This window comes from Mustela nivalis (genome assembly GCF_964662115.1).
Source record: "Mustela nivalis genome assembly, chromosome: 12".
NCBI classification, from domain to species: Eukaryota; Metazoa; Chordata; class Mammalia; order Carnivora; family Mustelidae; genus Mustela; species Mustela nivalis.
Genome location: NC_139031.1, coordinates 45,155,670 through 45,172,974, shown reverse-complemented (window position 1 = coordinate 45,172,974; position 17,305 = coordinate 45,155,670). Strand labels below are relative to the sequence as shown.

General features: G+C 46.1%; 1 protein-coding gene across 1 annotated transcript in view; it reads right to left on the bottom strand.

Annotated features, from left to right (window-relative positions):
* SCRN1 (secernin 1) overlaps positions 1-17,305 on the bottom strand; it is a 62,134-nt gene that overhangs the window by 16,472 nt on the left and 28,357 nt on the right. The window contains exons 3-5 of the mRNA XM_082692874.1: positions 8,628-8,809; positions 4,268-4,470; positions 1,134-1,328 (exon numbers count right to left, since the gene is read on the bottom strand). Coding sequence (XP_082549000.1) covers positions 1,134-1,328; positions 4,268-4,470; positions 8,628-8,809 — 580 coding nt within the window. The remainder of the gene's footprint in view (positions 1-1,133; positions 1,329-4,267; positions 4,471-8,627; positions 8,810-17,305) is intronic.

Sequence of the window (17,305 nt, the reverse complement as noted above, 5' to 3'; positions counted from 1 at the left end):
TAGAATTTCCCAGAGTCTGAACTTTGCAGATGGCATCCCCTGGTGTTATTTAATGCTTCCCCATCCCTGTACTTAGATCCAGAGGCTTCATCAGACTTAGGTGTGATGTTTTGGTCACATGCGGCATTATATACTTTTATCAAACTTGTTTTCTTTTTAGCTTTTAGAGGTTTTGTTTAAGTTCCCATTTTTAAATGGGCACTTTCTTACTTTCCTACGCTAAATCCATTAATTAAGCTCCATAGCAAAAGTCCTTGAAGTGTTCTTCTATACTGAGGATCAGCAAACTTTTCTTAAAGAGCCAGATGGTAAATATTTCAGACTTAGGGGTCACAGCATCCCTGTGGTAACTTAGTGTTCAACTGCACCACTACAGCATGGAAACAGCCCTCGACAATCTCTAAAGTAAGTGCACATGGCTGTGTTCCAATAACACTTTATTTACAAAATTCTGGCCACCAACATATCATAATCTGCCAACCCCTGTTCTAAATGATCACAGGTTTACCTTACAAAACACATGTATCACTGGCAAATGCAAAATGTGGCCACGGTGGTTTTCTTTGGAAGGCACCAAAGTAACAAGTTACCCAGTCACTACATTTACCTAATTTGGGATTCTGCCGGAGTCAGTAACGGGAGGGAAGACAGAGGGTTCGGAAAGAGAATTCAGGTAAACAGTTCAAATCAATAAATGTTCATGGAGCCAAAAACCATAATGGGCACCACAAGGGGATCCCATGATGAGTCAAGGACAGTGCCCCGCCCTCAAGGCCCAGCAAGCTAATGAGAGCAGAAAACACAGAAGACAATAAGGCAAATACACAAAGGCTGAGGTAGAAGGAAGGCTATACTAAGTATCATAAAGACAAGTACAAAGACACCAATGGAAATGGAGAAAGAAAGTCAGAAGGAGAAGCACTTAGCACGGCTGAGGAAGCATCCTACAACGGGAGATACACGTCGTCATCCTGTCGGCTCCTCAGGGCCGTCAGCACAGGTCGGTCTCTATGGATAGGGTCTATTCTCATCTCCTCCTCCTTGCTCACTCTCCTAAAATCAGACACGTTCTCCACAATAGCTGCAAGACAACAGGTATGAGAGGGAGAATCACACAGGATACACTAACTCACCTTCTTTCTTTTCTATGCTGTCTTTGCCTGCACAGCAGTCTAGATGGTCTTCAGCTGAAGAAAAAACTTTGGAAAAATTGAATTCATCCTCTCCCGTCCACCAGCCTTGACTCTGAGCGTAACTCCGGAGTTCAGGGTGCTCCGCATCGATCTTAGTGGTGAGTGAAAGCTGATTGCAAATGCACTTCACTCCCTCTGTAGAGAGTACAAAGCCCCTTTAGCTGGAAATAGGCTTGCAAAGACTTAATCAAGAAATGGAAATTTACAGGGAATCCCTTCTCTGCAACTCAACTTTAACTCCAGAAAGGAAGAGACTCTATTTTTGAGAGAGAAACACACAAACCTTTGTCCTCTTTTAAGGAGACCTCCCAGAAGTTTTGACCAGTGACCGGGCATTACCACATTTTAAATGAGCAACAGTCACTTGATCTACAATTCACATTCAAAAGGAAACAGGTGAAGCCCTCATTATGGCTAAATGAGCCCCGAGCATTTATTACTAAGGTTTCTTAAAGAGACACAGCACTACTAACAAGACTTATGAATGTCACAAATATAGAGATTTCCCTCCCCAATTTAACCTTCTTCTACTTGAAGGAAACCTCTACACCTCCACCCTCTGCCCAAATACATCATTTTTGGAAAATACAAATATGATACTTCTTCATTCAGCTTTTTATTTTTTGGGGTGCCAATATTTAGAAAACCACAGTGGCACTGATAATGAATTATTCTAAAATAGTGGAATGCACCTGTCAACATGTGTCTTGGAGTATATCAGTAGGGGTGCGTGTGTGTGTGTGCACGTGCACACGCGTATGGATGTGTCCGTGTATATATGGGTGTGGGAGATCTACGAGAATTTTTTCTCATAAGAATATTAGTGTGACTAAAGAAGTCTCGAATCAGAAAGACCGGCACTCTGAGTACACTCGGCGGGAAGGCAAGGCCAGAAATCCTCTCAGCTGCTGGCAGGCTCACTCTGGCTCCTCCAAAGCCTCAACCTCAAATACCCTGAGGTTGACTTGGCCTTCAAGCTTCAAAATGCTCTCCAGAACCCTAAAAGGTTATGAGCTATAGTGCAGAAAGGCCCTCCATATTTGCTACTTCCAGGGAGCATGCTGATCTTCTACATTTTTGGACAATGAAGTAGAGGGAAAGAGCTCAAGCCATGGGCCGCAATAAAGCCATGACTGCCTGAGAACCAGATCCGAGAGACAAGGTCAGTACTGGACTCAGTTCTCCAGCATGTTCTGCTTCACTGACTAATTCTTCCAGAGCAAGTATTCCTAGCTGATGGGCACTGGCCTTTTGCTGTTCATCTTTCCAGAGGACAACACAAGAATAAAACCACTTTAAAAAATTAAAAATAAAAAGTAGCTCTGGCCTAAATAAGTGATTTTGGCATTCTTCACACTAAGCTATCAAAAAAAATCTTGTGCACAAGATTTTTAAGATTTTTCTTTTGTCTTACAAGACAAAAAAATCTTGTCTACAGACAGTATGTCCCTCAAGGACTGATTTATAATAGATGTTTGCTTTCGGGGATGGGAGCATTCAGGGACCAGACTGAGGAGATCCTACTCTTGGTACCCTCCTGCAGGGAGTGAGGACATGAAATCATGCCCAAGGAAAGAGTCCAAGGAATGGCTGGGGCTTTATTACCATAGTTGGGGAAAGACATCACTCATTTTGAGGAGATGGATATTTTTAAGCTGTATCTTGAAGGGCAATGAAGCTTTTGAAAGGCAGGTATAGATCAAAAAGTTTTAAGTTCTACTAAAAAGCAATCAAGGACTGCTTCCTTAGCATGGACCGCTAGCCCTCTGGATGGAGCCATTTGATAGTAAGGCTTCATCCTAGGAGAAATTTTTGGTAAAGGAGTGTTAAGCTCTTGCCCAGCAGGAGGCTTGGTGATACGGTGGCCCATACAGGCTGCATCAGTCCTGTGAGGACCGCAGGAGTAGGGCAGCAGGCACACGTGGGTGTGTGCTGGGCACGTGGGGGTGGGGGAACCCCCTGACATCGTTGCAAGGGTGCCATCAGCCCATACGACACCCTTGTGAGTATGAGAAGACACCTTCCTCCTCCAGCACCACAAGCCAGCCTCACACAGGACACAACATGCCTGTCACCCATGGCAACCCTGATCCCCACACTGACGGCGGTCATGGAAAACAATGGGCTTAATTCCCAACTATTACAGTAGAGCTTCTGCTTCTAACTCAGGTCAGATTTGGCTCCAATCCCCCCTAAGGCAGAGATGGAAAACCGGTTTCATCCCTATCATCGCCATCATCAATTCTGAGAAACCTGAAGAGACTTCCCTACAAATTCAGTCGAGAAAAAATACATAGACCAAGTCTAGGTCCAATACGAGAGAGTGTTACGACCTACCAGCTGTGTCAGGGAATGGCAGCTCACAGTCCACGTACTTGTCATTCAGTCCTAAGGAATGTCAGTGGGGCTTCACTGGCCAATTCTCTCCTCGAACTCCTTAGTCCTCTTGGAAACCCTATAGCCCTTTCTGGGACCCCATCTGGTCCCCAGTGTGAGGCTGCTAAGTGATGAGACAGGACAACCACACCCCCTCTAACATCTCCCTCAGAACCATCTCAAGACAAATGCTACAGGGAGCATGGAGCAATAACTGAATGCATCCTTCCGGGTGCATTCCCTAGTCCTCTGCTCTTCTAGAAACACTGTCTCACGGAGAAAAGAGCTTGTTGGCCCAGAGGCAGTCAACGGTCCCCACACAGATCCAAATTCCTCTTTCAGAAAAACATTCCAAGTGCAAGGAGCTACAGGACTGGGGGTGACGAGGGGCAGCTCCCTGTCGTAGTGGTTCGCTGACTGAACGGACTGGGAAAATCACCATTCCTTTGACAAAGTCAGAGTAACCATTTGGGTCACGGAACTGCTGGTAGTCAAACTTGGGTCCTGCCCAGAAAGCAAATAGAAAATAAGAAATGTCAAGGGTGTGTTTCCCAAGTGCTGATGTCCCCACACCCCAGGCTCATCTCTAGAAGCAGAGCCCAGAGAGAAGGTCCAGCACAGAGAGGGTGGGCACCAGCAGCAGGATTCCTGCACATCCGGCAGTGCCCGCCTCGGCCGCCCCATCCACGCGGGCTCACCTGCGATCTGCTCCGCAGCCCAGTACTTCCCCACGGTCTCCAGCACCCAGGCCTCCTCGCGATCCACGATCAGATATGCGCTTTGGAAGCTGTGGCAGGAGTCTGCGTCTTCATAGTAATTCCCACCTTGTCCGTGTTCTTCCAACAAGGCTACGATGACATCTAAGGCTTCTTTAGCTGTCGTCCCTCTTTCTAAACCAAGCCTGGAGGAAGAAAACCAGAAGTGTACCTCAGTCCTTTCCTAGCATGTGGCTGTTACCACGGCAACCAAAGACCAGGCCAAAGCCGAGCGAGGAAGCCGGCCAACGTGCGTAAACATGTTCCATCCACGGGCTGAGATGTAGATGCACGGCACTTGAACTCCGAATACATCTCTCCCACGTTTGGTTTCAAATCATGAAGATGTTTTCTGTCTTTGGGCACCCCCCTCCCACACAGACAGAAGAGTCAGGAACCCAGTGGTTTCTGCCTTGTGAAGGGCAGCTCAGCCTCCTCTCTGTTTCCTTTCTAACTCTGGCTCCCCTGGAGCTAGGCAGCTCAGCTCCAGCCTTATCAAGACCCCCTTTCTGTGGCTTATCCTCCCTCCTGCCTTTGGGCAAAAGGATAGCTCTGGGGGCGACTGGGTGGCTCAGTGGGTTAAAGCCTCTGCCTTCAGCTCAGGTCATGGTCTCAGGGTTCTGGGATCAAGCCCCGAATCGGGCTCTCTGCTCAGCAGGGAGCCTGCTTCCCCCTGCCTCTCTGCCTGCCTCTCTGCCTGCTTGTGATCTCTGTCTGTCAAATAAATAAATAAAATCTTAAAAAAAAAAAAAAAAAGGTGGGGGGGGGGGGGATAGCTCTGCCCAGGGCAGCCCTGATCTGTGCTATTCTACACCAGGTATGTGGCTTAGTGACAGAAGTGTTCCATGACCAGCCACTGTCCTCGGTGCCTATAATTTCCTGAGAGATCTCATTGGGTATGGTGCCTGGTTAGGACATGGATGCTTTTCAACATATCTCTCCTCCACCCTATCGGCCTCCCTCTGCTGGTGTGGCTTAGGGCTTCACTTATCAAAAAGTACATCCTTCTTCTGAAGTCAGACAGCAGTCTCCTCCTAGCCCTTCCAATTAATTGGCCCCCTAAAGAGGGCACGGATACTGTCTTCTGCGCAACCTGGGCCAGATGCATACTGTATTGAGCTCAAATTTATGTCCCCTATAAAAAAGTAAGTACCTACATCCTCGGGTTGCCCGTGGGACAGGTTTATGAGATAATGAATATGAAAATACAAGCACAACCAAGGAGCTGGGGGGTCCGTTGGAAAGGCAGCCCCCTCTGGCAGAAAAGCAGTGACTCAGAGAGAGGGCATGTCTTCCAGGTCCGGTCCGGCCACCCACTGGCAGCACGACCTTCGATAACCTAACCTTTCTGAAACCTGGTCTTCTCCTTTGCCAAGTCAAATGGGCAGTACATCCCTCTCAGGCTGATTGGAAAGAGGATGACATACGATACGTGCTCAGTACATGTCTATTTGTCCATCTTTTCCTCCACGTTGTCATTCTGGGGGCGGGAGTGCGAGAACCTTGGGGCAGAGGCTGCGGCACATGCTAGGACGGCAGCGACAGCCAGCTCTCGGTGAACCGCCCACACACCGGTCGTTATTGAAATTCACCCGGCTTGCTTCTTTCTGAAGGGATGTTCCCTGTGCTGCCAGGGAGAGGAACAGATGATGCTACGGACGCATTCTTGTAACAGGCTTATTTTCACCATCAGATCATTGTGATCAATTCATTGGTCATTTCTCAATTTTAGTGTATGTAGGAAGACTTGGTAACAAGCCACTGATTTGCAAAGCTGGTCCCTAACATCTTGGGAGAGTGACCAAAAATAACCTCACCAGAAGATGGAATTAAGTAGACTTTTCTGTTGGTCAGTGCCATCTTCTCCGAAGAGGAAAGGCAGAAGCAAGCAAGCAGTCATCTACTTTTGGGGATCCAGAGCAAGTAAGTGTGTTATGAGCACCTCTATAGGTCTGTCCAAGCTATTTCCCAGGAGGGTCCCCCTCCTCCCTCCACAGGTCCTTGGAGCCTCTGGTCACACGGCCCCATGCATGCATTCCAAGCAGAAGCCTGTCCCCGGGGCTTGTATGGGGCTCCGATTTGCCCAGACAAACATGTGTGAGCACCATGTGACACCTCACCAGGGGCACCCCACCTCCGGAACTTGTGATTTCTCTTGTGCAGGTCTAGCTCACTCTCCCGCTGTGCTGCCTGCTGTGTTCCACACTGAGACTCCCAGTACAGCGCGTGCCCTCCCACGCTGACTTCCACGCCCTCTGTGCCCAGCGTCTGTGGCAGGACCTCGACACCCATCCACAGACACGACTCTGCTCTCACACTCCTCTCCCTGTGCCAGGACCACAGGAAACGATACTCCTCTGTCCGCCTGGCCATTCCCACCTCGCCGCAGTGCCACGGGGCGAGGACAGGACAGCCTGCTCCACGGACTGCCAGTGGCCACAGGGTTACACACCATCCGGCTCCAATGACGGGTGGACACACTAGGGCTACAGCGGTCTAGGGCCCCAAGTCACTCGATGTCAAGACGCCTGTTCCAAAGCCTTTCAGGTGGTCTAGATGGCCTCGTAGATGGGGCAGGTTTGTATGATTCAGAACGAGAACAGCCTCTCTCTGGCCCCCATGCCTACTTCCACACTGGCTGCTCCACCTCCTTAGGGGCATGACCGGGGCAGGCAAAGGGATGCAATTTACCGGGCCAAAGTTCAAGTCTCTCTCCGACATCTACCTTCGGTACAATCCAGATCCTCCAAAGGCATGTGCTTGGTCCGGGTTTTTTCTGGGTCTTGGAGTTAGCTCCTCCCAAATTCAAATTCTTGTTTTATGGCAAGTCCTTGGAAGAATCCCTGCTTGAGGCCCATGACTCACACAGGTGTGTCAAGCCCCCAGGGCCCTTCCCTGGAAGGTGAACAGATCTGGCCATGGGTTGGTGGGAGCTACAGACCACAGAGGACTCGGCGTAAATGTGCACGTTCTCCCTACACAACGTACTAAGGGTCAAACCTCTAGTGCTTTATACAGAATGTTGGTTTGGGAAGGTTCTTGAGAGGTCAACCCATCTAAGGCCTCCCTTCAAACAAATGTGGCCCAGAGACGTGTTACCACTTGGTACATTCACACTGAAAATCAAGGCCCCTGGCTCCCAGCCTAATATTCTTTCAACTCGGTCATGATTCTGTTGCATGTCACTGTCTCAGAAAAAAGGAAAGTCGTTTCAGAATGTCATTCCTCTCTCTCTCGCCTTTGGTCATTCAGTCATTGATCAGCCACTGCAGGACAGGCCCACAACCCTGCAGGACAGGCCCACAACCCAGGCCCACAACCCTTTGGAACAGGCCACTGCAGGACAGGCCCACAGGACAGGCTCGTGGCACAAGGGGAAGCGAGCAAAGGTCCCCATCAGCATCTGCTTCCCCGTTACACAGCAGCTGGCAGAGCAGCAAAAGGAAAACAGATGATGGAGATGAAAAGGGCCGGGAGGGCCACGGCGCTCTCCTTTTTTCCTTTATATCTTAGGCATTTTATATGATTCCTTCCTTCTTTCCTGTATTTTAGATGTATTTCAAACCATAAACCATAAACTTCGCCCACTTAAAAAAAATCAGTTCAGTGATTTTTAGGGTCTTCGCAAAGTTGTGCAATTATCACCGCAATCTAAATTCAAGAAACTTTCCACAGCCTACACAGAAGCCTCATATCCATTAGGAATCATTCCCCATTTTCCCATCCCAACCCCAGGCAACCACTCATCTACCTTCCACTACTATGAATTTGCCTCTTCTGGACATCTCATGTAAATGCAATCATACCATATGCAACCTTTTGTGTCTGGCTTCTTTCACTTAGTATAATGTTTTCAAAATTCAAGCAAGTAGCACATGGTTGGTTTTTATTACTTACTAATATTCCATTGTAATCTACTCGTTTTTTTCTAACACCTTGAACTTCATATCAAAAGGCACACGTCAGGGCGCCTGGATGGCTCAGTCAGTTAAGCATCTGCCTTCGGGTCAGTTCATGATCCCAGGGTCTTGAGATGGAGCCCTGTGTCGGGCTTCCTGCTTAGCAGGGAGCCTGCTTCCCCCCCACCCCCGCCTGCCTCTCTGCCTACTTGTGTGTGTGTGCGCGCGTTCTCTCTCTCTCTGTCAAATAAATAAATAAATAAAATCTTTAAACAAACAAACAAAAAAGGCACAGGTCTTCTTTGGGAGGCTTGTGTTACAAAATATGATGTTTAGAGGAAAGAAACCCTATCCCCTTTCCCTGCCTGTTCGAGCAGGTGTTTCAAAGAATCGTCTTGTAGTACCTGACCAGATCCATCCCCAAGAAGGCTTCTGTCTCAGCGGCTGGTTCTCTGGCATTGATGGCTTCATTGGCTATGCACACACCATGCTCGTTGGCTCCCATTTCTGCCCCCCAAAGCCAAGCAGGTCTGCTTATCACGATGGCATGGGTCCTGGGGACTTGGTCGATTGAAATGTAAGTGCACTGAAAAATGAAGACAGGAAAAAAAGGACCATCACCTGCCAGGATCTGCTTAGTTTCCACCCTGGAACTTACAGTAAACCACCACATGAGTTACAAACAGACACCCCCCCAAAAAAATGAAAGGCCTCAGGAACACCAGACTTCAAAAACACCCCAAGTCTTAATGTAGCTCAGAGGTGTCTCTAGCGAGTTGCAGTTTCACTGATCAGATGTCCGTCTCTGGTTGAAGCCCAGCTGATCCACAGGGCTCTCATCTTCTTGAACCAGGCATTCAGCCAACATCTGCCCCGAATATTCTGCCCGGTCATTTCAGTAGGCACAGAGGGCACCAGCATTTGAAACACATATAGTTATTTATGCTCAGAGACAAAAATCCTTCTGGATCAGTGGTTTTCAAACTTCCTTAAAGTTATAGCACCCTCCTATAGGAGACACTTGACCTGGAGGGCTGACATAGAAAGTGGATTAAAGGGAAAATGTGTTGCCTGAAGAACAGGAGTTCTTATGTCCCTGGCAATGATACCGAGTGCTCCCTGGAACCAAGTTTGACAACCTCCACAGCTGCTCTAGGGGTAGAAAAGGGAACATGATGATAGTATTTTATATTAACTAATGCATTAAGTGTGCTTTTATATGCTGTGCTTCCCTGTCTGTCTCATTTGATTCACACACTAAGCCTGTGCAGTGAACCCATAAGGAGACAGTCCAAGAAAGGCATGTTTCTACTGTTGTCAGGACTGCAAGACACACCCCTTGGCGTGGTCTATCTTACCTTCTCCAGGCTGCCATGTCTCTACCTGGAAAATGAGTGAGCTACTCTAGATCAAATGATCTTTAGCCTCAGAAGCCTGGTTTCACACAAATTCTTACATTGAAGCATGAAAACAATCTAAGTGTGTTGAGGCAAATGGAAGATGGGATGTGAGACCAGCTCACTCAGAGCCTGGCCTGCTGGTTCTTCCCTCTGCCTCTGCACACTGGGCCCATGGGAGAGCTCCTTGGGGGAAATTGGAAAGCTACTAAGCTAGGTTACCCCAAGGGGCCTCCTGACTCTGGCGTTCTATCAGTCTAGGTCTACTCTAGGTAGACGCAGCACCGAATTTGGGGCTCTAAATTAGACGGAGCTCTTTGGCTCTCAGGGGAGAATTTTATCAGCAGCAGCAAGCATTTACCTTTTAAATTGGGCACAAAAGCCTCAGTTCAACATGGCCCTAGATCTTTTTCTGATTTGAGACCCAGTTACACTGACTGAGTGCAGCCTGGAAAGTGATTCTGCGTTGATTTTCCATAATCTCTAAACATCAGGTAAGAGCTGAAACGCGTGTGGCATTGCACACTCATTGATCAGGCGACACACATGTCCTCATAATTCACATGAGGTGTTGCTTTGCACTGGGATAATGTTCTTTCACTTGATAAATATTGGTAAACTTACAGCTAATTAAATCCAGAGGCTGTCAAGAGACGCTTGAGTTTTTCAGGGCAAATTGATAATAAAATACACTCTTGAAATGTTTTCCCCTATTCAGTTCCCAAAAGTTGTTTACTTTGAAAAACAATTCTGTTAGAGCAAAAACCTAGCCAAAGCAGGAAAAAAACTATGGTCTTCTGTGCTCTTCTAATTTGCAATTGAAATTGACATCTTATAATTGTGTTTTTTCATGTAAAAAGCAGTTCAGGCATTTGACCAATGTTTTCCAAAAGCCCTGTGCTCACTGAGCTCCAGTGACAAATTCTGTCTTGAAAAGAATGAGTAAATATAGAAGGAATTAAAGATTTTTTTTTTAAAGATTTTATTTATGTATTTGAGAGAGCGCACATGCACAAGCAGGGGGAGGGGCAAAGGGAGAGGAAGAAGCAGGCTCCCCACTGAGTAGAGAGCCTGACATGGGACTCTATCCCAGGACCCTGAGATCATGTCCTGAGCCAAAGGCAGAAGCTTAACCGACTGAGCCACCCAGGTGCCCCTTAAGATTCTTAAGTATAGATTTATCATAAAGGGTTTTTTAAGGGCAGGAAGAAAGTGAAAATAAGAATGGGTTTATTGGGGGCACCTGAGGGGCTCTGCTGGTTAAGCACCTGACTTGGTTTCGGTGCAAGTTGTGATTTCAGGGTCCTAAGACTGAGCCCCACATGGCGCTCCAGGCTCAGCAGGAAATCTGCTTGAGGTTCTCTCCTCCTTCCCCCTCCTTCCCTTCTGGTCCTTCCCTCACCCCTCACCCTCTCTCTGTCTCTGTCACACTCTTTCAAATAAACAAATAAGTAAAATCTTTTAAAAAAATAGACGGGGTTTCCTTATTTGTCTTCAAATTCATGTTTACATGTTCATTTCCATTTTACCATTTACAGAGCCACACACACACACACACACACACACACACACACGGCACTATGTGCCAAGTGCTGCTGGCAGATAAGGCAGTTGAGGATGCCCAATTCCTGTCCTTTCCGTTGGGAAAGGAGAAGGTACACATGCAAATTACCATGGCCACCAGGCCAATCTCAGTAGCTGTCACCAAGGCCTGTCTACCTAACATACACTGCATCTTCCCCCTCCCCCCACCTTGGACATCTGATCAACCTGATCCTGCTTTTCCTTTTTCACATTCCATTCCCTTTTCCCCTTTCCAAAATACTACATAACTGACTTATGTACTGCATATACTGTGTATTATGTTATCTCCCCCAACTACAAGATAAGCTCCATAAGGACAGGGAGATAGCTCTGTGGTTTAGTTCACTGACATATCCGAAATCTGGTACATGTGAGGCATCAGTAGATCTTTTTTTGAAAGAATGAATGAAGGGGTGAATGAAGGAATAAGTGAGTAACAAAGATCAGAGGGACACAGTACAGGTTCAAAAGAAATTACCCCAAGTGGGCAGAGGCTTTATCAAGTGGGTGACATCTGAGTTGATCTTTTAAAATGGGCTAGAAATCAAGGTATTCCAGAAAGAGGTAAGAGCCAGAGAGGAGAGAGAGAGAGATGGTGATGTCAAAGGTGTGTTCATGGTCCAGGGACACCCTCCTCTGTGACGCTCAGGGAAGCTACTGCAACAGCGTTGGGTAACAGGACTGCAAGAGCTCAGTAAGTATTGACTGATAAAAATGTTGAAAATTGAATCCAAAAGACCATATGGTCTTCATAGGAGTTCAAAATATTTGCAGCCAACTTGACACTTTTTGGCCAAACTCAGAATGAGGAGGAAGAAAGGAGATGCCCAAGAAGCCAGATGGGCCAAATCAGCTCCTCCTAAACACTGGGCTGAAAGCCAAGGCACCAGATCCCCCTCATATGCTAGAGAGCAGGGGGGCAGGGAGATGGGGAGATGGGAGATGCACCAAAGCCTCAGTGAGCAAAACACACACCCCTTAGGGCATCTCTGTCGTGGACTGCAGCAGCCTGGGCTTAACAAGGACCCTTCTGTGGCTGTAATTCACACCCACTCCATTGTGTTTGAGACGTGACTAATCACACCCAGGTCAAAGCTGATGGTCACGCTTGTCTTGTATAGATTGGTAATCTAAAATCCCAGTCTGGGAGCAAACCTCATAAATAGGGAACATTTACAGAAGATGTAATTAGCCAATGTTTATAAAGTCAGCCATCTAGAACCTGAACTCTGCAGGCAGTCACTTCTTTTTTAAATAAAATTCACCGACCTTCACAGTCACCACATCATTAATGAGGCGGACAGTACGTGCGATTTGAGGCAACAGAGAAGGTCTCACCAGGAAAAAAAAAAAAAAATCCAAACAGCACCTGAAATCTTCTTTCAGTGTGACAAAAACAATTTTGCTTCAAGTCAGAATTCTATCCAGATTTCTAGTAGAAAACAAAAAGAAAAAAGAATACGTTCACCACTCAAGAGGTCTTTCAAGGAATGGTTCTGGCCTCAGCTTTGGTGATGAAGCTGTTTGGAGGCCTGAAGCTCTCTGCAGGCCTGCAGAGAGGGGTGCCTGGGGGGCTCAGTCGTTAGGCATCTGCCTTCAGCTCAGGTCACGATCCCAGGGTCCTGGGATTGAGTCCTGCATTGGGCTCCTTGCTCAGCGGGAAGCCTGCTTCTCCCTCTGCCTGCCACTCCCCCTGCTTGTCTTCCCTCTCTCTCTGTGTCGCTCTGTTAAATAAATAAATAAAATCTTTAAAAGAAAAAAAAAGTGGTCTGCAAAGAGAGATGAGCAAACCGTCATGCTGCCCTTTGGCCACTCCCAACCCTCTTTAATAAAACAAATCTGTCAGCTAGCACAACTTCTGGGTGCCAAGGCCACATAACAACCTAAGAATGTCCAGCGTGGGCCGCGTCGTGAGGCACGTTTCTAAATGTCAGCGAGGTTTTAAAGGTGCCGCCTGCACAGAGCCTGTCACTTTCTCAGGCGGCTCCCGGGGACTGATGCTAGGTTGGAAGGTAGCAAAGATGAGCCTTGACAAAGCCCTCAAGACAGAGACAAAAGACAATTCTTCTGCAGAGCAAGCCCTTTCTAATTTTGCGTGATTGTGTTGAAAACAAAAAGCAAAATCAGCTTCACGCTGATGCCTACCCTCCGCACATTCCAGCACGCACACTTTCTGGAGATCACCCAGGGAAAGGGGAACAGAGACACACAATAGACGTTTCAATTAATGAAATGCAGACATTGTGCTTCCTACTGTACTCAGATGGTGAGCACAACCCTGGCACCACCAGTGAAAACTGCTCTGAAATGAGCTGATGAGTCAGCCAGACTTCCTAGGGTGGTGCTTGGGGGAGGGGGAGAAGGCAGGGAAAATGGGAGGCTTTGGAGGAATATTTTTAGTTTTAGAAAATTTGCAACTCTAAGGCAGCATTTCTAATTATCACTGTGGTTTTGGGAGGTTTGTTTTTGTCTTTTTTACCCCAGTGTCTTGCCTGCTATTTGACTGGTTTTTGAAAATGTGCCCTTAAGGTTCATTATGGCTCCAAAAAGAGACAAAGGGGAAAAAAAAAAAAGTCAGCCACATTTTAGAAGAGCTGCTTTTTATTTCCCTGAAGCCACAATATCTTTGAGAATGGGCCGTGCCAAGGCCTGGGGTCGGAAACAGGAAAAGGGGACACAGAAGGAAGGTCCCTGCTGAGCCATGCTTGCCTGAGGTGAGGGCTGGAGACTCCTGGGCCAAAGAGAGCAGAGAGGAAGACCGGCACGCAGTCTCTGCCCTTGGCACGAACCTTTGCTCAGCTCTCTCTGATTCCAGAACAACCTGTGCTCTCCGACTGTATAGGAGAATCTTCAGAATTTCAAATTCAGACGCTCTCCCCTGCAAAGCACATGTCCATCCCACAAACCACAAATAAAGCTGCCATCTGGACCAAGTCACTAACAATGTTACTGACTCTCATTAATGGATAGTTTTCTATTCTTCCTACAAGTACTCTTATCCAGGAAGAAAAAGGAAGTGAGCTACCAACAGCCTGTCCCAAACTCTGAAAGTTGTACCTGGAGATACTGAACTCATACAGAACTTCAGATGGAGGAAAATATAAATAAAGTAAAATTCATTTTCCCAAAAAAAAGGAAACAATTCATTGTTTAACTTTAAACTTTAAACGAAGGGGTAAAATGGAGATGAGGTTTATTATATAATAACAAGAGACTTTTTAAAAGCATTATGTGCCAAATCTGACTTGGCTATCAAGAATTCTGTCTCAGCTGAGAGTTGCTGGAGAGGCGGAGGATGGGGGATGGGCCAGATGGGGGATGGGCACTAAGGAGGGGATGTGTTGGGATGAGCACTGAGTATTGTATGGAAGTGATGACTCACTACATTCTATTCCTGAAACCAATGTGACACTGTATGTTAACTAACTTGAATTTAAATTAAAAGAATAAAAGAATTGTGTCTCCACCAATTGGGATAGAATTCTTCTCTGGGGCACCAAGTATAAATCATATCAACTTTAACTGAAATTCATTGTTTTCTCGAACAGTCTTCTAATGTTGGATCCCTTGTTTCTTAACTAGAAAAGTCATCCATATAAGAATAGATACACATGGGGTGCCTGGGTGGCTCAGTGGGTTAAAGCCTCTGCCTTCGGCTCGGGTCATGATCTCAGGGTCCTGGGATCGAGCCCCACATCGGGATCTCTGCTCGGCGGGGAGCCTGCTTCCTCCTCTCTCTCTCTCTCTGCCTACTTGTATTCTCGGTCTGTCTGTCAAATAAATAAATAAAATCTTATAAAAAAAAAAAAAAGAATAGATACACATACCCATCCACAGGCATGCACAGGTACACACACACGTACACACACCATGCACTCATGGAACATCATAATCCAGGAAATTATCCACCGGCTTCCTCAACACTCCTATCTATAGGAAGGAGCAGGGTTTGAGGAAGAGTCGAGAAGAGTTCTGTGATGCACAGGGTTACGGCATCCTCAGAGAGGACAAAGGGCCTTTCACAAATGGATATACATTTTATCTATCCTACTCCTCATCCAAGAGTGATTTTGTTAAAAGCAAATAATCAAACAAACAAAAACAAAAAAACTCAGAATCCACAAGAGAAAAACTAAAGAACATAAAATAAAATGCAGCCATCTTCCAACTGTGCAGCAAAATGAAACTGAGGAGTGTAATTTTAGAAACTGGGGAATTCTGTTAAGGTACCCGATTTCTCATCCTTCAACCTTCAAGCAAAGAGAACTTGCTGTAGAATGGAGGATCGATGGACAGACGGAAGGAAGAGGAAGGGGTGGGTGAGTGGATGACTTGGAAGGGAAGACTTCCTGGAAGGATGGGCCAACTGGAAGGGGGGGGCAGGTCAGCAGATGAGTCATCAGGATGACTTTTAGTACAGAGTTATTCCCAGAAAATGAATTCCTGGAACCTCAGAACTCAAGTATGAGGTTTCTAGGGAAACTGCAGAATATGTAAGCTTGAAATGTCGTGAAATGGCTAAGAAATAGATGGGATTTTATGAAAAATTCTCACTTTTCATAGTTTAGAAAAATAATTTCCATATGCTAAGGAGAGCTTTTGTGAAAGTTACATGATAGTTGTTAGGGCTCATAAGCCTAGCTATGGAAAAGAACCCATCATTCTGTACTTGGGAAAGTTATAGGTATAACTATAAGGGAACTAAAGGAGTAAGAGTACATTTGAAAAGCAAATTTAGAACCATATACTACAGACAGGAGTTTGGGATCTCAGACGTGGGGTCACAGAATCTCTCAACCCTAGTTAATTCTTAAGAGAAAAAGAAAAAAGAAAAGAAAAGAAAAAGAAAAAGAAAAAGAAATCTTCCCGATGTTCTCCTTAGAGTTTACAAAGTACTTTTAAATGTTGGTTCCCATGTGTTTCACAAAACACTCTATAAGGCAGACACAGTGGGTTTTATGAGCCCTATCTGGCAATTGCATAAACTGAGTCCGAAAGAGGCTCAAAGACCCAAAATACAGGAAATGCAGAAGGCAAGACAGGAAGCCAGGAACCCTGCATCTTTCCACTGGTTTCAGGCAACTAAAAATTTCTACTGATTTATAATGGCAGAACATGCATATAGTACTACATGTTCATAGAAGGAGGGTGGGCTGGGCACCTGGGTGGCTCAGTCAGTTAAGCATGTGACTCTTGGTTTTGGCTCAGGTCATGATCTTATGGGTCATCAGATGGAGCCCCAAGTCAGGGTCCACACTCAGTGGGGAGTCTGCTTGAAGATTTTCCCCCTTTATCTCTCCCCCCACTCACACTCTCATTCTCTCTCTCTAAAATAAATGAAAAGATCTTAAAAAAAAAAAAAAAGAAGAAGAAGAAGAAGGAGGAGGAGGAGGAGGAAGACGATGAGGGCAGGCCAGAGGGAGGTGGGAATTTTCGTATTCGGGCTTTGAAAGATGCCTGAGTCTACCAAGCAGATGAGAAGAGGGGAGAAGAAGGACCTTCTTAGCAAAGGACAGAATGAGTAAAAGCACAGAGAAATACAAAAGTATGTTATTTGTTCAAGAAATGATGAGCTCTAGTGTGGCTGGAGCCTACGGTACAAGCTGGAACAGAAAAACTAAGAATGAGGATAGAAAAGTAAGCCAGAAACTGTACAACTCTTACGGAGGGCAATTAGTACAAGAACTTTATTGGAAGTGTATCTAGCGACTATACATGGACCCGGGCAGGATGACTCATGTTCAAGGTTCTTCGTGGCTGACTTTCTGGACTAGCAAACAGTCCCAGTGTCTACCAGCAGAGGACTGACTGAAAAGTTAAGGGATAGCTCCACAATGGACGACTATGCATCTGTTAAAAGAAATAATAATAAGAAGAAGAACAATCTCTGTGTACAGATGTAGAAAAATCTTTAAAAAATATTATTAAATAAAAAAAGCTATAGACCTTTTTTGTGAGTTTGGAATTTTATACTTAAAAAATCAAGTTTCACAAGACAAAACCGGAGAGGGAGATGAACCATTAAGAGACTCTTAATCTCAGGAAACAACTTGAGGGTTGCTGGGGTGTCGGGGTGAGAGGGATGGGGTGGCTGGGCGATG